This window comes from Aspergillus stella-maris, assembly GCF_047715825.1.
Source record: "Aspergillus stella-maris strain CBS 113639 unplaced genomic scaffold BDV14scaffold_32, whole genome shotgun sequence".
NCBI classification, from domain to species: Eukaryota; Fungi; Ascomycota; class Eurotiomycetes; order Eurotiales; family Aspergillaceae; genus Aspergillus; species Aspergillus stella-maris.
This window is the reverse complement of record NW_027396826.1, coordinates 287,689-312,725: the sequence shown is the minus strand read 5'-3', so window position 1 is coordinate 312,725 and position 25,037 is coordinate 287,689. Positions and strand designations below refer to the sequence as shown.

At 51.3% G+C, this 25,037-nt stretch overlaps 10 protein-coding genes across 10 annotated transcripts; 3 read left to right on the top strand and 7 right to left on the bottom strand.

Moving 5' to 3' along the window:
- Positions 1–248: 248 nt before the first annotated feature.
- On the top strand, positions 249–2,661 carry BDV14DRAFT_76279 (uncharacterized protein). Its single transcript, XM_073777458.1, has 4 exons — positions 249–720; positions 783–1,295; positions 1,344–2,175; positions 2,246–2,661. The coding sequence occupies exons 1-4, from the start codon at positions 381–383 to the stop codon at positions 2,502–2,504; spliced, it is 1,944 nt and encodes a 647-aa protein (XP_073627535.1). The 5' UTR covers positions 249–380; the 3' UTR covers positions 2,505–2,661.
- An 18-nt stretch (positions 2,662–2,679) lies between these two features.
- Positions 2,680–4,127, bottom strand: BDV14DRAFT_174809 (mitochondrial import receptor subunit TOM22). Its single transcript, XM_073768956.1, has 3 exons — positions 3,883–4,127; positions 3,511–3,800; positions 2,680–3,310 (listed from the first exon to the last, which is right to left on the bottom strand). Exons 1-3 carry the CDS (start codon positions 3,995–3,997, stop codon positions 3,254–3,256), a joined length of 462 nt encoding a protein of 153 aa, XP_073627534.1. The 5' UTR covers positions 3,998–4,127; the 3' UTR covers positions 2,680–3,253.
- Positions 4,128–4,413: 286 nt separating this feature from the next.
- On the bottom strand, positions 4,414–8,551 carry BDV14DRAFT_190222 (uncharacterized protein; the record flags this gene model as incomplete). Its single annotated transcript, XM_073771310.1, has 4 exons — positions 4,414–6,006; positions 6,073–6,141; positions 6,577–8,268; positions 8,354–8,551. 4 exons carry the CDS (start codon positions 8,549–8,551, stop codon positions 4,414–4,416), a joined length of 3,552 nt encoding a protein of 1,183 aa, XP_073627533.1.
- Positions 8,552–9,083: 532 nt separating this feature from the next.
- BDV14DRAFT_200853 (uncharacterized protein) lies at positions 9,084–9,833 on the bottom strand (the record flags this gene model as incomplete). Its single annotated transcript, XM_073773600.1, has 2 exons — positions 9,084–9,406; positions 9,449–9,833. The coding sequence occupies 2 exons, from the start codon at positions 9,831–9,833 to the stop codon at positions 9,084–9,086; spliced, it is 708 nt and encodes a 235-aa protein (XP_073627532.1).
- A 717-nt stretch (positions 9,834–10,550) lies between these two features.
- Positions 10,551–11,973, top strand: BDV14DRAFT_200852 (O-methyltransferase-domain-containing protein; the record flags this gene model as incomplete). The annotated part of the gene is made up of 5 exons (XM_073773599.1): positions 10,551–10,682; positions 10,766–10,892; positions 10,964–11,017; positions 11,150–11,599; positions 11,645–11,973. The coding sequence occupies 5 exons, from the start codon at positions 10,551–10,553 to the stop codon at positions 11,971–11,973; spliced, it is 1,092 nt and encodes a 363-aa protein (XP_073627531.1).
- Positions 11,974–12,353: 380 nt separating this feature from the next.
- Positions 12,354–15,555, top strand: lcb2 (putative serine palmitoyltransferase 2). Its single transcript, XM_073768955.1, has one exon. It carries the CDS (start codon positions 12,880–12,882, stop codon positions 14,890–14,892), a length of 2,013 nt encoding a protein of 670 aa, XP_073627530.1. The 5' UTR covers positions 12,354–12,879; the 3' UTR covers positions 14,893–15,555.
- Positions 15,556–16,436: 881 nt separating this feature from the next.
- Positions 16,437–19,115, bottom strand: BDV14DRAFT_190219 (PQ-loop repeat-containing protein; the record flags this gene model as incomplete). Its single annotated transcript, XM_073771309.1, has 3 exons — positions 16,437–17,740; positions 18,460–18,626; positions 18,859–19,115. 3 exons carry the CDS (start codon positions 19,113–19,115, stop codon positions 16,437–16,439), a joined length of 1,728 nt encoding a protein of 575 aa, XP_073627529.1.
- Positions 19,116–19,402: 287 nt separating this feature from the next.
- On the bottom strand, positions 19,403–21,638 carry BDV14DRAFT_209315 (uncharacterized protein; the record flags this gene model as incomplete). The annotated part of the gene is made up of 7 exons (XM_073775614.1): positions 20,841–21,638; positions 20,754–20,773; positions 20,639–20,675; positions 20,479–20,546; positions 19,915–20,390; positions 19,573–19,847; positions 19,403–19,521 (listed from the first exon to the last, which is right to left on the bottom strand). Exons 1-7 carry the CDS (start codon positions 21,028–21,030, stop codon positions 19,403–19,405), a joined length of 1,185 nt encoding a protein of 394 aa, XP_073627527.1. The 5' UTR covers positions 21,031–21,638.
- Positions 20,941–21,638, bottom strand: BDV14DRAFT_174790 (uncharacterized protein). The gene has a single exon (XM_073768954.1). It carries the CDS (start codon positions 21,382–21,384, stop codon positions 21,136–21,138), a length of 249 nt encoding a protein of 82 aa, XP_073627528.1. The 5' UTR covers positions 21,385–21,638; the 3' UTR covers positions 20,941–21,135.
- Positions 21,639–22,662: 1,024 nt separating this feature from the next.
- On the bottom strand, positions 22,663–24,280 carry BDV14DRAFT_190217 (putative neutral amino acid permease; the record flags this gene model as incomplete). The annotated part of the gene is made up of 4 exons (XM_073771308.1): positions 22,663–22,703; positions 22,809–23,184; positions 23,249–23,329; positions 23,384–24,280. 4 exons carry the CDS (start codon positions 24,278–24,280, stop codon positions 22,663–22,665), a joined length of 1,395 nt encoding a protein of 464 aa, XP_073627526.1.
- Between the last annotated feature and the right edge of the window lie 757 nt (positions 24,281–25,037).

The window sequence follows — 25,037 nt, the reverse complement described above, 5'->3', positions numbered from 1 at the left end:
ACTTTGTGCCTGCATGCTGAATGTGTTACTTTTCGCCACCTCTCTACTAAACATTGAAAAGTCGAAGTTATCTGGGAATAAACCATCTCATATTTAACAATCCTTCAGGAAACTTGATAATTCGAAAGAAAGTAAGATCAATATCAGGCTCCAGTAAACCCCAATTAACAGCAACCTGACATCACGTGTTCTCGCGACGGTGCCAACGCGCCCCATCGCGCTCCGCTCCAGCTTCTACCGGTACCTATCATAGCTCGACCAAGTTCAAGATCACTTTTTCGTCACATACCTCAGCATTCCTCCAATAACACTAGGCTTCCTTCCTACAAACTACCAACATACCAACCTCACCCACCTCATCACCCTCCATACCCCTCCTCATGCCCCGCACCTACGGCAAATCCAAAGCAAAGGCGAAGCAAACACGGCTTTCCTTCGTCCCGTCGCAATTCGCTTCAGATGGGCAAGACGAGGAACACAGTCGCGACAGTCGCAATGCGAATGTTCGGTATACGCATCCGTCACTGGGGACTTTGAAGCGTGATCGGTCGGAGAGCAAGAAGAGTGCAGAGCCTAAACCGTTTGTAACACGCCGGTCTGAGTCTTCGGTGGAGGAGGCTTCGCAGTCGCAGTCGCATTCGGAGGCACAAAGTGCAAGTGAAGAGTCGGAGCGCAAGCGCAAAAAGAAGAAGGAGAAGAAAAGCAAGAAGGACAAGAAAAGTATGTATTCCTGTGTTGAATATGAAATTCCAAAGGACTAATAGTGATTCGCATTACTTTAGGCTCGTCGCAAAAATCCAAGTCAAATACACCCGTTGCCCCTCCTACCCCTCCCCCCGCCACACAAGATAGCGAAAGCGACAGCGACGTTGAAATTGTACATAGCGCGCGAAAAAAGTCGAGGGACACAAATGGAAAGCGCAAACGGGTCGATTCTTCTGAACCTGAAGAGCAACAAATCTCAGACGAAAGTGACGCCGATGAAATCATACAAAGTGCGCGAAAAAGGACGAGAGACAGGAGTGCGAAGCGCAAGAGGGTTGATTCTTCTGAGCCTGAGGAACAACAGGTCTCGGATGAGGGTGATGCTGATGAGGTGGTCGCTCGGCCGCGTCGGAAGTTGAGGCGGGGCGGAGCTCCTCAGCCTATTGTAGTTGATGATGATGAAGATTCGGAAGAAGAGGGAGATCGCGCAGCTACGTCCAAATCACCGAGTGTACCCGTCACACCGCGCCGCGACTCAGTGCAGGACCGGCTTGATATAGAGGAGGATTTGGAAGACCTGCAAGACTCAGGTATGCTTTGCCTACTGAATTACAGTTGATCGATCTAACCTCTCACAGTCGTCAAAGCGTCGCGCACCCGAGGAAACGTCGCCAACTCAGCCCGAGCCCAAAGACAACGGCACCTAGAAGCCCTCCGACGCCGAAGAGCAGGCCAAAAGTCCGAAGATGACGAAGAAGACGCACTATCACCGCACCCCGAAGCCACAGGCTCAGATGACGAAGAAGAAGCCGAAGATAAAGAAACCGAAGCACCACCCCGCCAACCCCAATTCCGCAACTGGGCAAATGAAAGTTCAAGCAGCGACGTTGAATCAACCATCGGCGCAAATGAGGATCTAGACCGATACGAAGACGACTTTGTGCTTGAAGACGAAGATGACAAGCTCGGTGCCCCGAGCGGGCTAGACGACATTCCCATTGAATTCTCCCGACACGCATACAAGCAGTTGAAGGATTACTTCGCAGACGCCGTCGAATGGATGGTCCATAACCAGCTTAATCCTGCTTTTCCGCGCTCTGATCCCGTCTACCGCGTGGCGTTCGATAAGCTAGAGACTGAGGTCCGCGGACGCGCAGGCTCACAGTTGGTTTCGTCGGTTTGGAATACAGATTTTAAGAGAGCTCTTCTGGCACGCCCGACTATTGAGGTCTCGGCTTATCCTACTGAGCACTGCCATCCTTGTGATGCGTGTAATCGCTCGGGACACCCTGCTTCATACGACGTTAAGCTATCGGGCAAGGCATACTCCCTCGACACCCTCGAAGCCCTATCAGACGCAGACAGCGACGACGACGAACAATCAGATAGCAACGAGGAAAACGACGAGCAGGAACGAGACCGCGACGGATACGTCCTGCCCCCCGAATACAAGCACTTCTACCTAGGCCGGTTGGTCTTCCATCCCCTCCCCTTCCTTTCCCCTTTCCCCTCTACTCTTCACTAACAAATTTATCACCAGCCACTGCATGAAAAATGCCGACATGGCACACACGCTCACACACTGGCGCTACCACCTAAACGAATGGGTCGTCGAGCACCTCCGCATAAAAGGCCAATTCAGCGACGAAAAAGTCCTCAAGCGCAGCGGGTACAGCCAAAAAAAGAAGAATAAGAGCGCGGCAAGGGCGTACAATAAGATGGTTGAGTCGCAGGAGGTGAAAAAGTTATGGCGTGATTTCCATAATCATCTTAGGGTTGCGAGGGAGAGTGCTGTCTGATACTTAGGTACTGAGTACAGACTAGGTACCTAGACTGATGGCCATCTCATGTTCGTGGTTACATGGGGTTCAAGGGGGCGTTTCTTTTGATTTGATTTGATCTCTTGGGAAGGAGAAGAGATATGGCATGGTTATTTACTTACGAACTTGATACCCGAGCATAAATTGACAATTGCTTTTGCTTTGCTCTTTCTACATCAATGCTATTAGCCTCTGGCGTACAATCCTCATACTACCTAACGCCTCATGACGCGTTACTCGAGTGTCAGGAAGAATCTCTAAAGTCATTCACGTTCCATTATCTAAAACATAAGTCGGTAAGACAATACAAACAAGAATGGACATGAAAGAACACATGATGGATGAGAAATTACAGATAACAATAAAACCGGATATACAAATACAGGATTCTCGAAGCTAAAAGGCGCATCAAGACTCACAGATGGATGAGGAAAGGAAAGGTACAATATATGAACCGAGCAGACCGCAGCAGATTTGAGAGTGTCGTATTCAACCATGCATATGCTAGAGTCGCGAGACAATGCCGTTATTTTCAGGAAATGGGCATTCAAAAGTCGTACGTGGCCGCCGTGCCGTTGTCATTTGTTTACTCGATCTCAGGTCGAATTATGCAAAAAAGCGAACAAGTCGTGATGGCAGGAGTGGAAGATTGACCGCGAGTTAATATGTTTGGCTGGAGGAATCGCTTTTCATCTCTTCGGCTGCGGTCCCGGTCGGAAGGAGTTCGTTTATAGAGTAGGCTGAGTCTTCTGCTCCTCGCCGTTAGGAGCGCCAGGGGCAAGCATCTGCAAGTTCAAAATCAAGTCAGCGATCAATTGCAATCCCAATGCGATGATAATAGCAGAAAACACGCCCTCTGACACCGAAATACCAATGTCTTGGCACCTCCAAACGCGCAATAAGATTTTTCACTCATCGCGCATATCGCCAACAAAAATAACAGGCAACCACTTCGAAACCCATTAAGAAATCAATGGTAACATACCTCATTAGCACCCTTGATCATGCCCTGCTCGCGCTCAAGCTGAATGTATTGCTCCTCCTCAGCATAGGCAAGGGCCCACGGGACACCAAGCAGGAAAGCACTGGTGCTGAGAATCCACAGCGCCTTACCGCTGAATGCAATGCTAGATTTCGCGAAGGAGGTAACGTAGGAGGCGGTGTTTGTGACTTGCTTGCGAGCGGAGGGGGGGACGATGTCCTTCAGCGCGGAGAGGCGCTCGTACAGGGATTCGCTGTCAACGTCATAGTCGGACTCGACGGAGATCTCGGACTCTATTTTTCAATTATCGTTAGAAAGATACGTTTCTTGGAGCAGTGGAGGATGTATTGAGGTAGCTAGGCAAGGTAGGCGAACCGGTATCGGTAAAGTCCTCGTCTTCGTCGTCGGAGGCCAGAAGGACGTCGTGCTTGCTGGGCTGGGGCTTCTCCTGGGCGAAGTGCTCGTCCTCAACCTCTGTGAGCTTGACCATTGTGAATGTGAGGGTTATTTTGGTTTATGATCTTAAAGTAAAAGCGCGGTGTTGGGAAGGGCGGCCGGCGAGCGTGATGGATTGATGGAGCTGAAGAGATGTTGAAGGTGACGGAGATGATGGAAGCCCGGGTCCAACTTTTTTCCCGGTCCTCCAAAAGCGGTAAGGAGCCACGCTGCAGGTGCCCAGGTACGCGCTCGACGTAGTTCTTGAAGTATGAACAAAGTTGTGGTAATTCCCTTGTTTTGAATGTTTATTTTATTCAGTTTAATGGCTAAAGCTCAGAGAAAGAATATATTGTACAAGGCTAAATAGCTATCTAAATACATAGGGTGAAGAGTGAAGACATGCCCTATACATGATACCCGCCAACAAAAGGTATCTCTAATCTAATAATCAAACATCGTTTCTCCCCATTACACCCGTCCAAGCTTCCACCTGGCTATCCTCTCCTGGATCTCCTCCCAAGCGAAGGGTTGCAACTTGAATCCCTCAAGCTCGCCCTCCTGCAGCACAACAGTAGGTCGTCCGGTGCCCTGTCCCTTGTTGAAGACCTGGCCACCAAAGACCTTCCTCGCGACGCGTCGCAAATCCTCAACAGTCAATGCTTCAATGTGCTTGCACATCTCCTTGACGCCAATCTTGCGACCGTGAACTTGCACCTGGCGACCAAGATCCTCGAGCTCGACCATGCGGGACTCGAGGTTCATCAGAAGCGAGGAGCGCAGCTGGTTCTTGGCACGGTTGACCTCCTGTGGCTGAAGGGCTGTGTACCCGCCGTCGAGAGTAAGGGCTTGAAGCTCGCGGCACATTACCTCGAGCATTTGCGCGGTCCGGGTGGGACTGCATGAAGCGGAGATTCCGAAGATACCGCTGTCTGTGTAGCCGTGGTTAAAGGCAATGCAGCTCTCAACCCAGCCGTGCTGGTTGAGTACGTTGGTGTACAGGCGGGAGTACATTCCCTTTCCTGGACCGCCGGCGGAGAAGGATCCACCACCTCCGAGGAGTGTTTGGAGGGTTGCGAGGGCGTAGATGTCTGGGTCGGAGATAGGGAGGGCCTCGAAGGCGAGGTGGATGTAGCTCAAACGAGGAAGCATGGGATTGGCCGGTGGAGGAATGGGAGGAAGAGAGATGAAGCCACCGGTGTAGTGAGAGGGAATGTTCAAGTCGGCAGGTTGTGAGTATGCAGATTCGGTGTTTCCTGCGCCGAAGCTCTTCAGGAATGGGAGTTTGGAAAGGATGCCGGATTCGTTGGACGACGCAACAGGTGTTGAGGCAGCCGTTGAAGTTGGGCTGAACTGAGGAACAGCCGGTACTTCACCTTCAGCCAGTTTCGTCTCAACACCGGATCCCGAGAGACTCGGACCTCCAGGGGTCTTCATATCTCCGAACAACTTCTCCGTAAGCTTAACAGCTTCGTTATGCGGCACACCCGCGAAAGCAACGACCATGCGATCCGGACGGAAGAAAGTCTCTCTGTATTTCTGCACAGACGACTTGTTAATTTCCTCCAAGCGCTCACGAGGGCACAGCAGAGGGTTGCCCAGTGTGTTGTTCTGATAAGCCCCAGTGTGTACCAACTCCGGCAAGATAAGCTCAGGTTTCGCCCAAATCTCGCCAATCTCGTACTCCGCAGTTACAAGCTGCTGCATGACCTCATCGTCGGTAATCAAAGGATCACGAATAGTCTCCGCCAACAAGCCGAGTGTTGTTGGGACGGCGGAGTTGAAACTGGCGGATTGATACATCAGCGATTCGCGCGAAGAGGCACATTGGATGTTGCCGCCCAGCGACTCTATCGTCTCTTGCATTTCATCGGAAGTTCTTGAGTTGGTCGACTTGAATGCCAGGCGATCCATAATATGGCTCACACCTCGAAGGCTTGCGTCTTCGTAACGAGATCCGGCATCGACGTAGACTCCGACGCCGGCAAAGGGACCTGGGAGGGATTCGGTCGCGACGCGAATGCCATTTGGGAGGGTGGTGATTTGATCTAGCTCGGCGGGATCCTGAGTTTGAAGAGAGCAATGTCAGCATTTGTCAAGTCCTATCTTTAACAATGACGGATATCCTACCTTCGAGCCGTCGTTAACGGTGCTGAGGCCTCGAGACGAACGGGGCAGCCGGGTGAGCGGTTTGGCAGACTCAACGGCCTTGAATACTGAGCGACGCATCTTGTGGTATGTGAGTGCCTCTAGAAAATGAGTTCTCAATCTAAAGGCGCGGTTTGCGTCAACTACTTTCCGAAGGAGATTTGGCCTCGCCGCAGTCTCGGAGCGGAAGAAAAATGGCTTATCTAATCAGTCGCCGGCCAGACGTCCAACGTCATCGAAACAGGTTCTCTCCAGTACTTTTGTAGGTAGTCTAGATAATTTCTATTTTTGATTGAGAATTTTCTTTCGGGTCTATAGCTAAGTTAATTAAGGGTGCTGGGCTGCCCATGTCCGATACCAGTCTAAACATGAAGCATTCGCAACACTGGCACCGGTCTTGATGTTGAGGCCGCATAGAATCTGCTTGACAGCGTTCTCCACCTTCTTGCCATTTGACGTTACCGGAATTTCCGGACAGACATCTACGATTCCTGGAACGTGTCGAGGGCTGAGTTCTTTCCGGATGGTAGTTTGAATGCGGGCTGCAAGTTCGGCAGGTAGCGACTCGGCTTGGGACGCCAGCTTCACAAACAAAACCACAGTCTCGTCTGTATCAATACCGTCTCTCCTACGTCCAACGCAGAGAGAATCCTCGATTTCATCTGCGAAATGCTTCAAGAGGATGTTGTAAATCTCCGCGCTGCCGAACCTCACGCCTGCCGGCTTCAGGACCCCGTCACTTCGGCCAAGCATAACTACTCCTCCGGTTTGAGGGTTCACACGTACAAAGTCACCATGGTGCCAGATCGAGGGACCAAAAACGTCAAAGTAACTCTTGCGGTATTTTTCTGCACCGGCCGGTCCTGGTGGCCAGAACATGACAGGTTGCGCTGGGAATGGGCGGGTACAGACCAGGTCTCCTGGCTCGCCAGAGGAGCTAATATCGTTACCAGCGTAATTATATGCGGATACTGCCATGGCCAAACTTCGACACTGTATTTCGCCCTTATAAACGGGAAGGATTGGACAACCGGAGCAGAAGAGGGAGAGAATATCGGTGCCACCAGTGATTGAACCCAGCATGATATCCGAATGGATCGAAGAGTAGACGTACTCAAATGTGGAAGGAGCGAGAGGCGATCCAGTGCTGAAAATTGCCTTGAGCGTCTTCAGGTTCACAGCGCGGTGAGGATGTGTAGTTGGGTTTAGACCGGCTTGCTCCAGCATTGACAGATATTTGGCTGATGTGCCGAAGTGGGTGATCTTGAGTTCGTCAATCAGACGAGGCATGGCCATCTCTCCATTTCCTCCCTCGGGATCCAATGGCCTAAAAGGCGAGCCGTCATATAGCACAATCGTGGCGCCGCTTGCCAGTCCAGATACCAGCCAGTGCCACATCATCCAGGTCGTTGTGGTGAAGTAAAATAACCGATCACCAGGGTAAATATCGCAATGCAACACATGCTCCTTCTTATGCTGTAGTAGAGTTCCCAGTGATCCATGTACAATAGGCTTGGGTGCACCTGTTGTGCCTGATGAGTATAGTATGTAGACAGGATGCTCAGGCGGCAAGCTCGCAAACTCGAGCGCTGCCGCAGGGTTGCTGGCAGTGGCTAAGAAATCAGGGTAAGTATATGCTTTGCCGTTACAGGGCGTGATTTCATTCAGCTCGAACTCAAGGGACTCAATTGTTGGAAAGATAACCAGAGTCTCCAGCTTTGGCAGCTCAGAAACAATCTGGCTCGTTTTGGCGGCTGCGCTGTGTACTTTGCCGTTATAGAGCGAGGCATTATCGGCGAATAGAACTTTCGGTTCAATCTGCTTCAAGCGCTCAAGGACAGCATGGACTCCCGTATCGGGAGATACACCAGTCCAAAAAGCGCCAATGGTTGTCGTCGCCAGCATTGCGACCATTGTATTGGCATGGTTTCCTATGAAGCCTGCCACGCGGTCACCTTCCTGCAGACCGGCTCCCCGCAATGCGTTGGTACATTGGCGGACACGCTCTCTGAGCTCCTTCCATGAGATGTACTCGCGGTCTACTTCAGTGGCGCCGATTATGGCTACAGCGTCCTCATTCGGAGAGCTGGCGGGGTACAGGAGATTCTCCGCAAAGTTTAACCTTGCGCCCTCGAAGAATTGAGGTCGAGGGAAGAGTAGAGTTTCAGAACCCATGACCTGTATGATGTTAGAACTGTTTATTCATGATGAGTGAGGCCATGCGTTGAACAGTGCTAGACCCTTGGGCCTGGGGCTTACGTACATGGCTGTACAACTTGTCGGCCTTGATAGCTGTATACTGCCAGATCTCCTCCCAGAACTTCGCGGGCTCCGAGATACTCCATTGCCAAAGATCGTTGTAGTTCTTCAATTTCAAGCCGTGCTTTCTGGCGGTTGTCTCCATGAAGTGGTAAATCTGTGTGGATTCAGGAGCAGAGTGCCGCCATAGTTCCTGGGGCATTGTGGGGGAGCCATTGGCGGACATTTTGCAGTCGTCAATCGTCTAGTTTTTGCCTGTCCTTTTGAGAATGAGTGGAAAGGTGCAGGTGACCACAGACTAGAGCAATTAGAGAGGAATGAAGAAAGGACAAAGAAGGGGAGCACGCCATGCGCATACTTACGGGGCGATCGCGATACTGGCCTTTCCCTTTTCGTCTAGTGGCTCGCTGCGGCCCCGGACACCGACGTTCAGATCGGTCGGTTGCTGCACATCTGATTCGGCTGATTTACTGAAACCGAGAGTCCGGTAGTCCAGTTTTCTGACATACATTTATCTTGATCTGATTGCTTTTCCTGCCATATTTTGCTTGCTTTTGAAGCTCTACACGCATTTTTTCTTCCCCAGACCGAGGCAATACCACCAGCGGGCCACTGCGGCCCGCTTCCCGACATACATCCACCCACTACTAAGAACTACTGACCGTGTGATAGAAAGACGAAAGATAAGCAAAACACCAAAAAAAATGAGTGAAGTTGACATTTCTTGTGTTAAATTAGAGTGTTATCCATGGAACTTCAAAGCCATTGAGCATTGTCCAAATCATGCTGATCAAAGCTTTTTCTTCAATTCTCAAACCCCTGACCACGCACAGAGAGTGGATCATAAACTTCCATAAAAGAAGAATGGACTCGCCGTTTTCATCGCCCTCATCCTCTTTGACTAGATGTCCCAAAGCCTTTAGAAAGGTGTCCGGGATCAGGAGCCGCACTGGGTAGATATCAAGCCAGGGGCCCGTAGACCCCATCTCATCAGCGGGTGGCAGTTCATCTCCGTCGGTCGATAGCATCACACCCGGATCCCCAGCCTCAAGACGATCTGCAACATCATCTTCCATTCACCAGAGGATATAAGACTTACAGAGAAGAGAGATGGTCGCGCTGGGGCCGTGATGGAAATGGTAATCGGGGACAATGTGGTATTGGGACCGTGAAGGAAGAACATGACCTGTATTGCGAAAAACCTCTCGAGCCCGATCCACTGAGAGCTCTGGACAGTTTAAGTCCTGGCATAGGCGATGTCCGGCGTTGATGAGGGCATCTTTTGCTTGGATGACTTGCTCGTCTGGGACCAGGAACTCGATATCCGGGATGCCTTCATCGACTCCGAGGAGGCTGACGGCTACCCAGCCCCAGAGCATGTTCCATACTCTGACTGCATCCAAAATGCAAGCTACTTGAGCCGCGATTCTCGCGCCTGGAGTGAGCTCTTGGTCCGGGTCTTCTGTTGGGTAAATGTAGGGCATAGCGTTTTTCGACAACAAAGAGTTGTTGAATTTAACCGTCATATACTATGGACAGTTCTTGTTCTTATACTTACTATGCTTCATGAATCAATATGAGGCTCATGAATCTCTTTCACAAGTGAAAGACAGTAATGGGGCCCAAGTCTCTCTTTTCGGGGGAAACATTGTGCCCTGGCTTTTTCGATATGGCTTTGCCCTGCTCTGAAAGAAACATGACAGTCGGCATAGGTCGATACACTATAGGGGAGAAGGATCTTTTAGTTCATCTCCTTCTCCAGCAAATGACCTGAGACTTCGATTTTGGGACGCCTCCAGTTGGACAGTCCACCTAGAATGGGATATGCGGGGACCAAACGTCTACACATCATGCCACGCCGGATTGACAGAGCCCGATTGTTCACCAGCCATTAGCATGGGCTTCCTGAACAGACAGACGCGTGACGACTGTTTTCCATCCCAGGCCAATGATGTGCGTGCTGGACAAGGATGATACGAGGGCTTGGGAAGGTCGTATTCATGCTGCAGCGACGATCCTACGCCATGTAAGTCATAGCTACATAGTCCGTCGGCTGCACTCGCGCTAACATGGTCGCATTTGTTGAATGGCGAAGTATAAGGAAGCCTTGAAGGGCACCGCTGATCCCCGGCCAACAACCTATTTTTCTAAGGACATAAGTAAAATCTCCTCTGTTATTGTTCGCCTCGTCACATCCAAAAATGGAGGGCATCGTCTCGCAGATTCGAACTGTAGCTGCTGAAGCTGATTCTATTGGCCTAGCTGCCATCCAGAACACTCTTCGCCAGTTACTTCGCGATTTGGAGAGCCCCCCAAAATACGCTGTTGCGGTTGTATAATGATGTAAGAACAGCTTCGATTTCTTGAAATCTGACTCGGTACTGTTGTTGTCTGGAACCATGGCTTACCAAATTAGCACCTACGCATTGCAGTTTTTCATGTTGGGATCAGATCGGGTCTTTTTCGATCACTCTCCCAGAGCCAGAGCCCACTGTCAGTGCCCCAGCTGGCTGATCAGACCGAGACCAGCACTCAGCTGCTTGGTGAGAGGTCTCTTGGTGCTTCTCGTGTGCCGTCAGTTGACTAACCCCATTCACTCTGACTCGACTGACAGAAAGAATCGCCCGTTTCCTCGCTTCAAACAACGTAATCGACGAAGCCGGAAAAGGTCAGTTTAAAGCCAACAAGACTACCTATATTCTTGCAGTTCCGGAGGCGGAAGCTTTTGCCAGCCACGCGGACATACCGCCTGTCCCTTGCAGGGTCATTTTTTACAGTATCATTGAGCTAATCGCCACAGGTTTGATCTCGCCGGCCCAGCCATTAAAGCCTTGCCGAGTTTCAAGTTTCATTGTCGAAACAGGCTATGCAGATGTTACCGATGCCGCAAAATCACCCTTTCAGAAGGCTTTCAATCCCGATCTCCCTTGCTTTGCGTGGATGGCCCAGCATCCAGAGCAGGCAGACGCTTTGCAAAAGGTGACGAAATCGTGGCAGTCGAGTAATTGGATGGCCGAGTTCGAGCTGTTTGAGAAAGAAGCTCTCAACGCCGACGGTGACAATGAAGATCTATTTTATGTGGACGTGGGTGGCGGGTCAGGCCATCAATGCAGTGCTGTGAGAGACAAATATCCAAGTCTGAAGGGGCAGCTCGTGCTTCAAGACCTCCCGGAAGTTGTTCAGGAGCTTTCAGAGGTACCTGGATTAACGATAGAAGCTAACGATATACTTCAAGAGCAACAGGTCAAAAGTAAGTTGCCACCCCATTGACCTAAGTGCCCTCCTGACTTCAAAGGAGCTAAATTCTACTACCTTCGCCATGTTCTTCATGACTTCCCTGATGCTCAATGCGTTCAGATTCTGCAGCATCTGAGATCCGCCATGACTCAGGGCTCGAGAATCCTCATCGATGAAGTAGCTGTGCCTGAAAAGAACGTTCCCTGGCAGTCTGCGATGGCTGACCTATCCATGATGGTCTTGCTGGGTGGTAGAGAGCGTACTCGAGAGCAGTGGGCGATGCTCACTCAGAAATCAAGCCTGCAGATCACCGAGATTCATGAGTACAATGAAATCCAGGTCTTTGAGTTGGGTCATCGTTCTCGAGATGGGCTAGATCAGGTCTAGCTTGACTCTGGACAAGTCCGGTTTGCCTGGACTATGTTGATTATTGAGACTTGGATACATTTTCTTGGATTTGTTAAATTAGGCCGCTCGAGCAGCAAATCAAGATGTTGGGCATTGACTGTGGATTCTGTTTATTGACGGAGCTGGTTAATTTCCCCTGGATTATTCAAGCATAACTTAAGCATAACCGGGGTGCCCCCTTTCGAGGAAAAGGTCCAGGGGCAGTATTTCATCCATTGTGACGGTAACGTTACCCTAGCCTTGACTCCACCCACGCGGACCCAACCAAGCCTTCCGCAAGCAAGAATTAGCATGACGCCTCGACTTACGATACGGTACCATGGATCCTCGCAGCTCCTGAAAAGTTTCCATTTGCCATGGCCCATCCATGATCAGGAGATTCTTCGATTCGGACTTTCTCTTCTTCCTCCGCTGCTGATCTCCCATTTCCACTTCAACGCTTCTTCACCATCTCTCGGCCATCTACTAGTCCACCTTGCTTCAATCTCGCGCCATTTCAAGTCTGCCTAACGAGGTCGTTTGGGGGCTTCCGGAGCTTCCAGCCGCTGCACGTGCCAAGGTACGCTACTCAAGAATATTAATCTGGCCGGCTGGCTCGGAGTCGCTCGTCTGGCTCCATCTCACCTCTTTCTGTGCTCAGTCCTCGAACTTCGCCAGCTGACCATCTCTTTACCGATCTTCAGGTCGATATAATTCGATCTATTGCCATCTTTTAGCCGTGAATCGGAAATAGGGGATTTCCACCACAGCAAAGCACTCGCCGCTCGTCGTGTACCCTGAAACGACACCGTGCTTATCTTCCAGGAAAGCGCGATTGACCACTCCCACCGTGCACCACCAGCGGTGCTGTGATCTCGTTCGCCTTGACTAAGCCGTTTTCTTGCGATGCCGCGTCGAGCTTCCAGCACATCCGTCAACGACCCCTCCAACCCCTCGTCCTATCCCTCTACTTCCGGAAAGAGCACCGGCATCGCCTCCAAGACCAATCGCCTGGCCCAGTTCTTCTCGACCTCGCCCAAAGCCAAAAGCGAGCCTCAGACTGCGCGAGCTGCTCTCCAGAACGCCAGTGGTACCAACACTTCCGCTCCGCCGATCAGCTCCGCCTCACTGTCCTTACCGACCATCTCGCTTTCCACTGCGACTGCGGACAACCCAAACATGAACGAACCGCCTACCACTCTCTTTCAGCCTCCTTCCCCAGAGGAGGCTCGCCGTCTGGCCAAACAACATGCGCAGTTCGGTCCTATCGGCCATCCGAGCCATCGGTATTCCAGCCAACACCCCGGCGGTCATTTTCCGGAGCCTGTGATGGACGAGCCCCCTTATTATTACCTGATCACGACATATATTAGCTATCTGATCCTAATTGCTTTTGGTCACGTCCGTGACTTCTTTGGCAAGCGATTCCGCGAAGAGAATTACCGCCACCTGAAGCCCCGCAATGGATACGCCGCGCTCAACAGTGACTTTGATAACTTCTACGTTCGCCGCCTCAAGCTACGAATTAATGATTGTTTCGAGAGGCCTGTGACTGGCGTGCCTGGAAGAAACATTACTCTGATCGATCGCGCCACGGATGACCACAACAAGAGCTTCTACTTGACTGGCACGACGACCGACACTCTGAACTTGAGCTCGTACAACTATCTCGGTTTCGCTCAGTCCGAGGGACCTTGTGCGGATATCACGGAAGAGACCATTCGCAAGTACGGCATTACTCCAGTTAGCACACGCGCAGAGGTCGGTACCCAGGATCTACACGTCGAGCTCGAAGAGCTGGTTGCCTCGTTCGTCGGAAAGGAAGCATCCATGGTTTTCTCAATGGGTTTCGGTACCAATGCAAACATCTTTCCGGCTCTGGTTGGCAAGGGTGACTTGCTCATTTCCGATGAGCTTAACCACGCGTCCATTCGGTTTGGCGCTCGTCTTTCCGGTGCTTCCATTGCCATGTTCAAACACAACGATATGCGGGATCTGGAAGCCAAGCTTCGCGAGGCCATCAGCCAGGGTCAGCCCCGTACTCACCGACCTTGGAAGAAGATTCTTGTTGTCGTTGAAGGTCTCTACTCTATGGAAGGCTCAATGTGCAATCTCCCCGGTCTAATTGCTCTCAAGAGGCGCTACAAGTACCACCTTTTCGTTGACGAAGCCCACTCCGTCGGTGCCATTGGTCCCCGCGGCCGTGGTGTTTGCGATTACTTTGGCATCGACACTAAGGAAGTGGATGTTCTCATGGGTACTTTGACAAAGTCATTTGGTGCCAATGGTGGTTACATTGCTGCCGATAAGGTCATGATTGAGAAACTCAAGGCCATCAACTCTGGAATGTTCTACGGAGAGTCTACTTCCCCCGCAGTTATTGCCCAGATCATCTCTGCCCTCCGGCTCATCAATGGTGAACTTATCCCGGGCCAGGGTGAAGAGCGACTGCAACGCTTGGCTTTCAACTCCCGATACTTACGTCTTGGTCTCAAGCGTCTTGGCTTTATAGTGTACGGTCACGACGATTCTCCGATTATTCCCGTGCTCCTGTTCAACCCTGCCAAGATGCCCTCGTTTTCCCATGAGATGTTGAAACGCAAGATTTCCGTCGTCATCGTCGGTTACCCTGCGACCCCGCTGGTTTCATCACGTGCTCGATTCTGTGTTTCAGCGGCTCATACAAAAGAAGACCTTGACCGTGTTCTCGCGGCTTGCGATGAGATCGGCAACATTCTCCAGCTCAAGTTCTCCACTGGTGTCGCTGGCGGGGCTGTTCCAAGCGATGACATGGCTCCTCCCCCAGAGAAGGAGATTCAGTGGCAGCAGAAGCGGAACCCAAGGGTCGTTCCTCCTAGGTGGCGCATCGAAGATGTCATTAGGCGTGGCGTCCAAGATGTGAAGGCCACCCTTTTCTAGGATGATTTCTCACGATGCTGCACGAATGCCTTCATCATAATGACCCATGTTGATATGCCGATTTTATGTCCTCATGGAACACTTGGCGCTATGGTGCATACGGGGAGTTCAGGTGGCGTTTCCGACGCACTCGGTCGATGCTGGCCATACCGTTGTCGTGTCGGAGGAACGGAATTTTGGTGTGTCATGAGCGACACAAAAGTCATTCGCACAATCTCGCTTCCTTGGTTACCTATCATTACCTCACTCGGGACGATTAACAACAACATCAATTCGATCCGAACCTGTTCGAGTGAAACGCCTACATCCCGCCCGCGACCCCCTACGAAACCATACCCTACCCCAACATTATTATTACCTACAACTTCCCTTCTTCAAAACCCTGGCCATTGCCACTTCATTCGCTGTTACCTATAGACACCATTGCTGGTTCGCATCCGCCTACCAAGTGCTGGGGGCTTGAGGCGAGCCCAAGCTAGCGGCTACACCTGTTTACATACTGAATTGAACTGAGATGCTCAACAACTGTACCTAATGAGATTGATGCACGGATTGGGAGTACTGGCTTCAACAATCGCTTTCTGTTTGAGGTCTTGTCGGTTATTATTACATTACACTTAGTATCATTATAATTCATGTCTCATTATTTGATCTCGAATACATATAACAAAAACTGGAATTTTAATCCGAATACCTAAGACGGCTTCTTTGGATCTTTAAAGCTTCAGCTAAGCTTGGCTTAGGCTGCATTGATCTCTACTTTGTGTCTCCTGGTTCTAATCGATGTCTTCTTAGGGTTGGGTATCTGGCCACGCTCCTTCAGCATCGTTGCAACCACGCCTATTTAATGTCCCTTAGACTGGGACCTAATTTTGATGGCTCCTTGCACAACAAGTCAAATTCAACCACAACTTTAAAGAAAGTCATACAAGGTAGGTAGCTAGGAGCGAAACCGTCTGTGATGATGTCTTGCATTCGATGTTATACTGCAGTGTACAGATGTATTGTAACGTATTTAAGTACCACCTGATGCATGCAGTGTATCTAACTACCAAGGCATCCAAGCTCAATCTCAACGTCAACACCAAACTAAAACCAATCGCATAGAAGCAAGTATTAATGTAGGGCAAGTGCACCGAGACAGACGATAACAAGGAACCAGACCGGCAGATAAGATAACGCCTGTATGGTGTATATGATGTAGTAGATGTAATGTGATATGATATGATGTGCCTTGTATGGTATATGGTATAGTAGGTAGTAAGGATGTAGAGGTCACAAAAAAAAGAACGAAGCAACATCTATGCTTGACGATCCTAGGGTTCGTCGTCCACGCAAACACAATGCAGGATGCAGGATGCAGAACAACTCTAGCATGAACACGAACAGGAACCAAAACAAAACTGTAACTCGAGGCTAATATAATGGGAACAACATCATGCACAATGTATAAGGTAGAGGAATGGTAGGTCATAAGGTCGTAAGGATGTCCAATGAGGATAGTTCTGAATGTCAGAAGACTGTGCAAAGCAAGCAAGTTCAGCTCAAACAGCACCATACCGCTGCCTTTCCTCCGTGAGCAGCGCCTGCCCCTCAGGCGCCCCATCAGGCGTCGTCTTCCTAACAGGCGAAGGAATCCAACCCCTCATCCAACCAGAGACGCGCCTCCAGCGACTCCGTCCACGCTTAGAATCCTCGTCCTCGGCCCCAATAACAGATTCATCGTCGGACCCGCCGTACATAAGGAACTGCACGCCCATGAACCCATCCAGGAAAAGGACACCAAAGGCGCCGAGAAAGAAGGGAGTCGCGCGCATCACCCAGTCAACGCGGTTATTGCCGTCTGCGTCGGCCCAGCCGCCGCCGCCGTAGGCGGGGAAGTCGTACCAGGCGTTGGGGTTTGAGAGGAGGGAGCTGGAGTAGAAGAAGTTTCCGCAGAAGGCGGCCATGAAGAGGAGGGGGGAGAGGCCGGAGGTGCTTTTGCGGCGGTAGTTCTTGTAGAGTTGGGGTGGGCGGGAGCCGAGGTAGAGGACTGTTGACATCCAGGAGAAGACGGTGCCGAGGAATTCGAGTGTTATGATGCTTGATGACGGAGGGACGGGGTCGGCTTCTGTTGGGGCTGCGTTGGCGACGACGGCACAGAGCATTGATGCCAGCATTACTGTGCGTGCGGCGGTGTTTTGCATGTTTAGGGGACTGCCGGATCGGATAACGGATCGTCGTGAAGAGCTCATCTTCTCGTTCGAGTATGAGGGCGAGGCGGTGTTGATGTCACCGGAGGTTCTATCTTTGATGTCGATAGGATTCTTGGAGTCTGTCTTTGGTGAGATCTGAGGTGACGGACCAGCTCCCGCGGAACTATCCTGAGAAAGCCGGACACCCTCGAGCACACTCGCAGGCGTAGTATCGTCATCACGATCAAGCGCAGCGTACCCATCTCCTCCACGTCCCGAGTAATAAGTATACCAGAAGAACTGGAACACAAGGGTCACATCGACAAAGACGTAGTACCCCGCAATAATGACCTGCCAGGCCGCCTGCTTCGTAAGAAGGCCACCGAGCAGGTTCCCCAAATCACCCAGGCACCATATTACAAGGAAGAAGATCGACAACCCAGACGTCGACTGCAGCTGGAAGTTCTTATAGATCTGAGGCAGCTGGGCGAATAGCCATGATATGATGCTCAACGTTCCCAAGGTGGAGGAGAAGAGGGCGAGTGGGGTGGGGAGACAGATGTGGAGGTAGCTGGAGATCGTAGCGAGGAAGGGCGAGGCCGGTTCGCAGTGCTGCGGGAGCGAATTGACGGCGAAGTCTATTAAAGGAGGAGGCATTCCGGAGTATATGCAGTCTAGGAAGAAGTACAAGGAGCTGGAATGAAGTCGACAAAACGCTCCGAAGGTAAGAATGACGAGGAGGCGAGGTAGGTAGTGACTGTGACGGCGACAGGCGAAGGCGATCAATGCGGAGACGCGATAGAGCGGTTCACTGATAAAGGATGCCGATGACGGTCAACAAAGAGAGTGTCTGAGATGAAAGACGAGAGGGATAAAGAGGAACAAGGAGGGGAGAAATAGGACAGCGGTAGACGAAGGAAAGACTCGCAACCTGCAAAAGCAAAGATAGGGAACAGACAATGCAACGCCGTCGAGTCATCCCCCCTTCATCAAGGGTCACGAGAGAGTCAATCTGGGGCTGATAAGCCTCCGATCGCTCAATCCGGTAAGTCGGAGCCCTGATTATCACCTGCCCCTTATTGGTTAGATTCCCACCTTCAGGCAGCAACAAGGCCAACATTACCCAGCCAAGCCCTTTATCGGAGCCTTAGTCAAGTCTTCAGTCAAGCAATTCATGTAAACGCAGTATCAATTTCTTTCTGTCTATCCTAACTCTAATCATATTCCGACGACGAATATCCACCGTGACTATGTCCTGACGTCGATCGACTCCCATCTGCATGCCGGCGACGGTGGTGAGTACGTCGCCGACCATGGTGGCCGTGCCCATGTCCATGTCCGTGGTGACTATGGCTATGGCTATGGCCATGACCATGCGAGCTCGACCCCGAACTATGTCCATCATGAGAATCTTTAATCTTGTCCACGTTCTTTTCAAGGATATGCCCCAGCACCGCACCCCCTAAAGCCCCCAACAACCCATGGCTCTTCTTGTGTCCCAGATAGAACCCCGCCGCTGTCCCAGCAAGAGCACCTCCCAACCCACGATCATGTTCGCCGCTGTCGCGACCCCGAGATCTCGAAGAACTTCGACGGGAAGAGTGTCGCGAGCGAGAACGGGCACGGGAGTGCGAGCGCGAGCGGGAGTGTGCGCGTGACCGCGAACCGTGATGGCTGTGCTGAACATCGTACTGTTTGGCAGAGTCGCTGCAACTTGTTAGCTTTTTTCTTCTCTTCTCAGTATAAAGCGCGGTATAAGACCGGTCGGCGGTTTTAAGAGGGAGGGACTTACTAATAATCAGCGGCACTCCCTCGCTGAGCACGAGGCTCATAGTATGGACCCAACCTGTTCTCATCATGGCCGTTTCTGGACGCCAGAGTCAGCGCTTGACTCTCGTCATATCGAGGCTGGCTGTGCGCGTGCTGATACGCCTGCTCATGATTCGATGGGTAGTCGTAGCCGTATGCACGGTCACGCTGGTGATGGTGGTAAGCAGGGTCTCCCTGGGGAGCCGCGTAGTCTTTGTGCGAGTAGTAGCGATCAGACATGATGACAGTAAGACCGATATTGACTTTCTTCAAGAACTGTGGGTGTCAAAAACAAAGCGAGCTGAGACAGGAAAATTTCGCGGTTTATATATCTTACCCCGGACTGTTTGCTGCGGTGTTGGTCTGGTGACGACGTCAGCGCATGACCGCGATTCACTTGACTCATTCATAACAACCTTCACTGACACAAAGAATAAACAAGAATAAACAAAGGGGATATGAATATCTATATCTTCACACAAGGCCTTTCTCATCTTGTCGGATGCCGGCGGTTGGCTTCGGCAGGTCTATTTGACATACTCATAACTCTGCTCAACCACCACATCCTTGTGTATAACCCCCCCACCATTACCAGCATTCCCATGTCCATGTCCATGCCCAACCGCAACCCCAATTCCAGCTCCAGCTCCCTCCCCCAGACTCTCCTCCGACCCACCCCTCTTATGCCCGTGTCTACTATCCTCAACCGAAATGGACCGCTCAGCCTCAACAGTCGAAATCAAGCATGCCTGGTCCGTTGTGGTCGGCGGGAACGCCACCCCATGATTCCCACTCCCCTGCTTCATACTCGACAGTTTATTCCAACTGCCCATTTCGTGGCTCGCGCTGTGCTTATACCCGTAGCTGCGCATATAGCTGCTGCTCTTCTGTGTCTTGGATTTCAGTTTCGCAATGTAGCTGCTTAGGGCTGGGAGGCACGCGCAGATTAGGCCTATGCCTGCTTCGGCGTTGCTATATATCACAAACAAAGTTAGTTGATGTGTTTTTGTTTGTAGGCAGGGTGGGTAGGTATGCATACGCCGTCAAGACCGCATGAATCCAAAACCAAGTCGTATCAACAGTCAACCCCTCAACAACCATCATATAAAGCCGCCAAATACTGAACGCCGTCGCTAGCCCCCCCGCCCCCAAAATCCCTACAACACGCAATTTCTTCGTAACGCTCATTTTCAAACTCCAGAGCATCGGCACCGGCAAGATGAGGATCCAAAAATCGCTCGCAATACTAATCGCCGAGTCCGCGATGATCACTTTTCGCTGGTCGATGCATGTCCCGCCGTTTTCGGTGCCCGTCCAGTATGCAGATATGGGCTTGCAGAAGAAGATCTTGATGAAGAGGGCCGGGATATAGTACAGCAGCAGGATTATGATGCTGATGTAGATGACGATGACTTTTTGGCGGTCGGGGGCGAAAATGCGTAGCATTACGGCTAGCAGGGCGAGCTTTATCACGAATACCATGGGGACGTAGATTAGGGTTACGGCGTAGGAGGCCTGTTCACAGATTCAAGGTTAGGGCTGCTCGCTTTTGTCTGCTGGGTCTGCTGGGGCTGTTAATATGGTTGGAGAGGGAGGGTCTTACCTTTTGGAAACTGATGAATTGCTCTTTTGAGACGTCCCAGGCGTGGTAGCCGCCGCCGTAATTATTGACTATTTGAGGGGTTTTGGTAAATATTCGGTATGACTTTGGATATACTTCCTTGTGCAGGGGTTAGTGTAGTAGAAGACAGGGGTATACTCACGAATAAGCATATTAATACAGAACCCTATAAAGAGCACCTATTAAGTCAAGGACCGTTAGTCGCCCGACAATTTTATATCACGAAATCCCTTGGATAAGCTCGTAAAGGGACATACCCATCCAGCAATCGTCGTATCTATCGCAAGTTAGCAACCACCCATCTCAACTTTATCTCATGAAAGATATGCACATGGGAAGCTCACAATCCTCCAACCCCATCCCACTCCTCATGCGCACCTTGATCGCAACACGCAAAATCACAATAATCGTCACGACGATAATGCTCACTATTTGCGCGGCCAGGTTCACAGTGTGCAGGACGTCTTCTGGGTTCTCGAGGTTGGACACCTTTCCGGGTGGTGCCTCGACGGCTGGTTCTGATAGACTGGACATTATGTGTGTTTTCCTCCGAAAGCCGGGAGATGCGTGGGTCCGATCAAAGTTCTCTTGCTCGCTGGGCGAGAAGATATAAGAAGATGGATAATGAAAGTGGGAAGCTCAAGGCTTGTTAAGCGCCGACATCGAAAAGATAGGGTAGTATGAGGGGACGGGATGGAAGGATGGATGTGGCTTGAAAGAAAAGAGGGTAGGTAAGTAGGCAGGCAAATAAGAAGTAAGTAGGTCCCAACTATGAAATCCCAGAACAAACGAGAGATCGGATGTATAGAAAAGGAGAGACAAGACAGGCATCAGCAGAAGGAACGAGAGAGAGAGAGAGAGAGAGCAAAGCAATCCAACCCGGTGCATCTATTAGGGCCAGGGCCGACAGGGATCATATGGTGGTATTCCTGATTCCTCAGACGCTGAGTAGACAGAGTAGTTCACCACAGGCACCCAGTGCTACGGGAATGGCATGGCAATGACAATGGCATAGTTACTGACGAACAAGGAATAATGACCAGGGTAGGAACTCTGCAGAATCGCCCCCAAAATTAATTCATTACATTCTTCAATCATTCGATCAGGAGATATCACTCAGGATCCAAGAAACGGGAATACCCTGCAGAGACAAGAGTCCGAGTCCGAGTCCAACTCAGGCTTCGACTCAGATTGAAACAAGAACGCCAGCCCGTTGCCAGCGGCATGCCCGCGATAACCCAGCGAGCCAGCAAACCAGCCAACAACCCGTCCCACATCCGCCCCCCTCCTTAGACTACAGAGTACAGAGTACCCTCAGGGTCATTCCGGCAAATTCCCAATCACAGGCGCAAATCCCGGAACTCATTCCCAGCAGCTAAATACCTCGCTTCGCACGCCGATAGCCGCTAACGAGCGTTAGCCGTTGGACGTATCACCCAGACCACACGGCACGGACGCCCCGGACGGACCGGCGATCTTGGGAGCCGGGGATCGCGATCCTGCTGGTTGGTTAGAGGGCGGGTGACAGGTGCGTTCGATTGACTAGGCCAAGTCGATGTCGATGAGCGAGCGAGCGAGCGGGTGGGTTGGGGCCGTGGGTCGTAGTCCACTAGCTACTACTGTACGGCATGGTCAAGGATAAAGTACATTCTACGACCTGCGGTTGTTTCAGGCTTCAGGATTTAGACCTTGTTATTGGGAGTGCCGGTGGAGTGGGTAGAAGAGTGCCAGGGGTGAGATCTGGAGTTTGGTTGGTTGGATCGGGTTGGGAGGATCTGATGCCTGCTAGTTGGTTAATTAGGGCTATGTACTTCTGCCACCACTTCTGCCACTGCGGCATCTGCAGCGCAGATGAACAGTCACAGATGAGCACTGCATCGGGACCCACTTGATTATATGAATCGACTCAATCGAGACTCGCCGGGTTCTATTTACAATCCAATTGTCTTTAATTGTTTTGGCTTGCGTATATATTAGAAGGATTATCTACGGAGGACCATCTATTTAAGTATTGATTAACACGCGGGAACTCGACCCCGACCCATCTCCCCTTCCCGTCTCAATCTCATGCATGGGGGTGTCAATTCCCCTGACACATCCGACATCCGGCAAGGCCAGATCCCTGCATCGTCTGCTTGCGCTACCGCTACGCCGCCGATGAACGGTTCACGACGAGGCCGAGTTGTCCGCGCAACTGAAGGCCGATCCTGTTACGCATCAGTTACTGTCTCCATGACTCCTTCTTGTGGCAAAAACAAGCATGCGGATGTGGATAAGGGGTACGCGTAGAGTTCAGGAATCAGAATACATACCGATCAGCCCAGTGTCGTATGCGTCAATAATCTGTATGACCACGCCGTAGGTGGCCCCCACGCAGAAGAAGATGCCCAAAAGTACCAGGCCAATGTGGAGCAGGTAGATGACCTTCTGGACCACCGACCCCTTCCAGTAGTGTCCGTGATCGTACAGCCAGAGCCAACCGGGAAGGCTCATTGCAAGGGGTGCGAAACACACTGACCCCACCAAAGCAATCAGGTAGTTGAAGATGGGAATCGCAGAGGCGAGAATAAATGCCAGTGCGCCGAGGATCGTTGTGCTGCCCAGCCAGGTGCCCCAGTGAACGACGGTATTCGCTTGAAGGTGGCGCGAGTTTGCAAGGATTCGGACGAAGACGTATTTCGCGCCGACCTGATACAGACAAGTTGTCGTTAGGAAAAAGCAAGTGCAAGAAGAAGCTTTTGGTGCTACTTACGTGCAGATAGAGTGTACCGCTCACAATGAGCCCGAGCAGCGCAACACCATATGAAACCATCTTGATCGTCTGACCAGCACTCTATACAAGCATTTCGATTAGCCGCTGTCCAAATCAAGAGGGGAAAATACATACCCCCAGAGACGGACTAGCCACCCATTGCCCACACCACCGGTAAACAACCAAGCTGAAAGCGAGGTACGACGCCGTCACCAACGACATACAAACGTACAACGCCTTCTTGTAATCCTTCGGGTTCTTCATCTCCGAAATAACCGGAAGGAATGCACTGGTGCCAGCTGAGGACACAAAGATGGTGCAGGATGCAACCATTCCAGCCGCAAATCCCGGATTGTTGATATTCACATAGCCCAATTCGTATGGTCCCTCTTGCGGTGCAGCAGCTGGTCTGTCCTGGACCGTCACGCCGATCACGACAATGAGCACAGCGACATAGATGGACAGGAATCCGGCGTAACTCAGCCAGCCGACGTGCTCAAGCTTGCGAACGGAGGCAGTAGCAACAATCACCACGGTCGCGATGAAAGACCACCAGACCGTGCAAGCTGCATGGTGGGAAAGCGCATTAAGCGCAGTCGAAACTCCAATAATTCCACTGCCCGTCACCAGGACGTAGGCAATAATGAAGAGCAGCCCCGTAGCTTCCTTCGCGACAACTCCTCCCGCGACCTCAGCCATGTCCGCAACAGAATGACAATGCGGGTGTCTGTTGCGAAAGTTGCCCAGAATCACAAAGCAGTAGGTGTTGAAAGCACCCCATGCCACAATGCTGATTCCTCCGCCCACCGCGCCGAGCGAGTACAGCGCCGAGGGCATCGAAAGCACACCCGTCGCGAACAGGATCTTAATGAAGATCACCGTCGCATTGAACCAGCCTACTTTGCGGAAGTTGACGCCAGAGTCAGTCTTCTGGAAGACCTCGGCCTCTTCCGACTCGATTGCCAGAGAGCGAGGACTGATATTTCCAGAGTCGTAAGCCCCGTGGGCTTCTGCTTTCTCCTTGTCGTTCATTGCGGATGTTGATGAGAGCCTCTCGAGGGGGAATTGAATGTGCAGAAAACGTGAGAAACAGGCAAAGGGGGTCCAGGGCATAAAACCACCTAGACAACTGGCAGCTTTATGTGCAATGATAACAGGAGAGAACCAATTCCATGCTGCGAGTCGCGACCGACTGTCAAGGTTCAAAGGCGATATTCACCTACTATCTTAGGATTGTCGCCCGTTTGCCTAGCAACTAGAGCACGCAGCTCATACACTAATGCATCCCCTACAGGGATCTTTTGCCATCGGGGCCTGGAAGTCGAGAAGCTCGAGTCAGGGAAGGACAAAGACCTTATGATCCTGGAGGATCCCCCGCTGTCTCATAAGCAGTGAAACCCATTCCAAGCCAAAATCTTACGACAGCTGATTCAAGTCATGCTGTGCAACCATTGCGCCGCGCGCGAACGCTGTGGCCGTTGGAGAATCTGGGGTTGGGTGATAAACTCTTGATAAGTTGATAATCATGCATGCAGGCGATAACAATGCTCTGTCGCCGTCTGTTTCAGATAAGTCGGAGCTCCGACATGCAGATAGCAATTTACCCCAACTATGATCCCAAGAAACTCCAAGGACACCTTCGACCTGCCTGAATCGTAATGAAACTTTAGCATGGCTCCAGCAGCATTAGTATCAATCTGGGCAACTGTTCCCGCTGGGCCCGGACTATGCTACCCACCTGTGCTCCATTGCCAGCCTCCGATTTGTGCTTTGAAATGATCTCCTACCT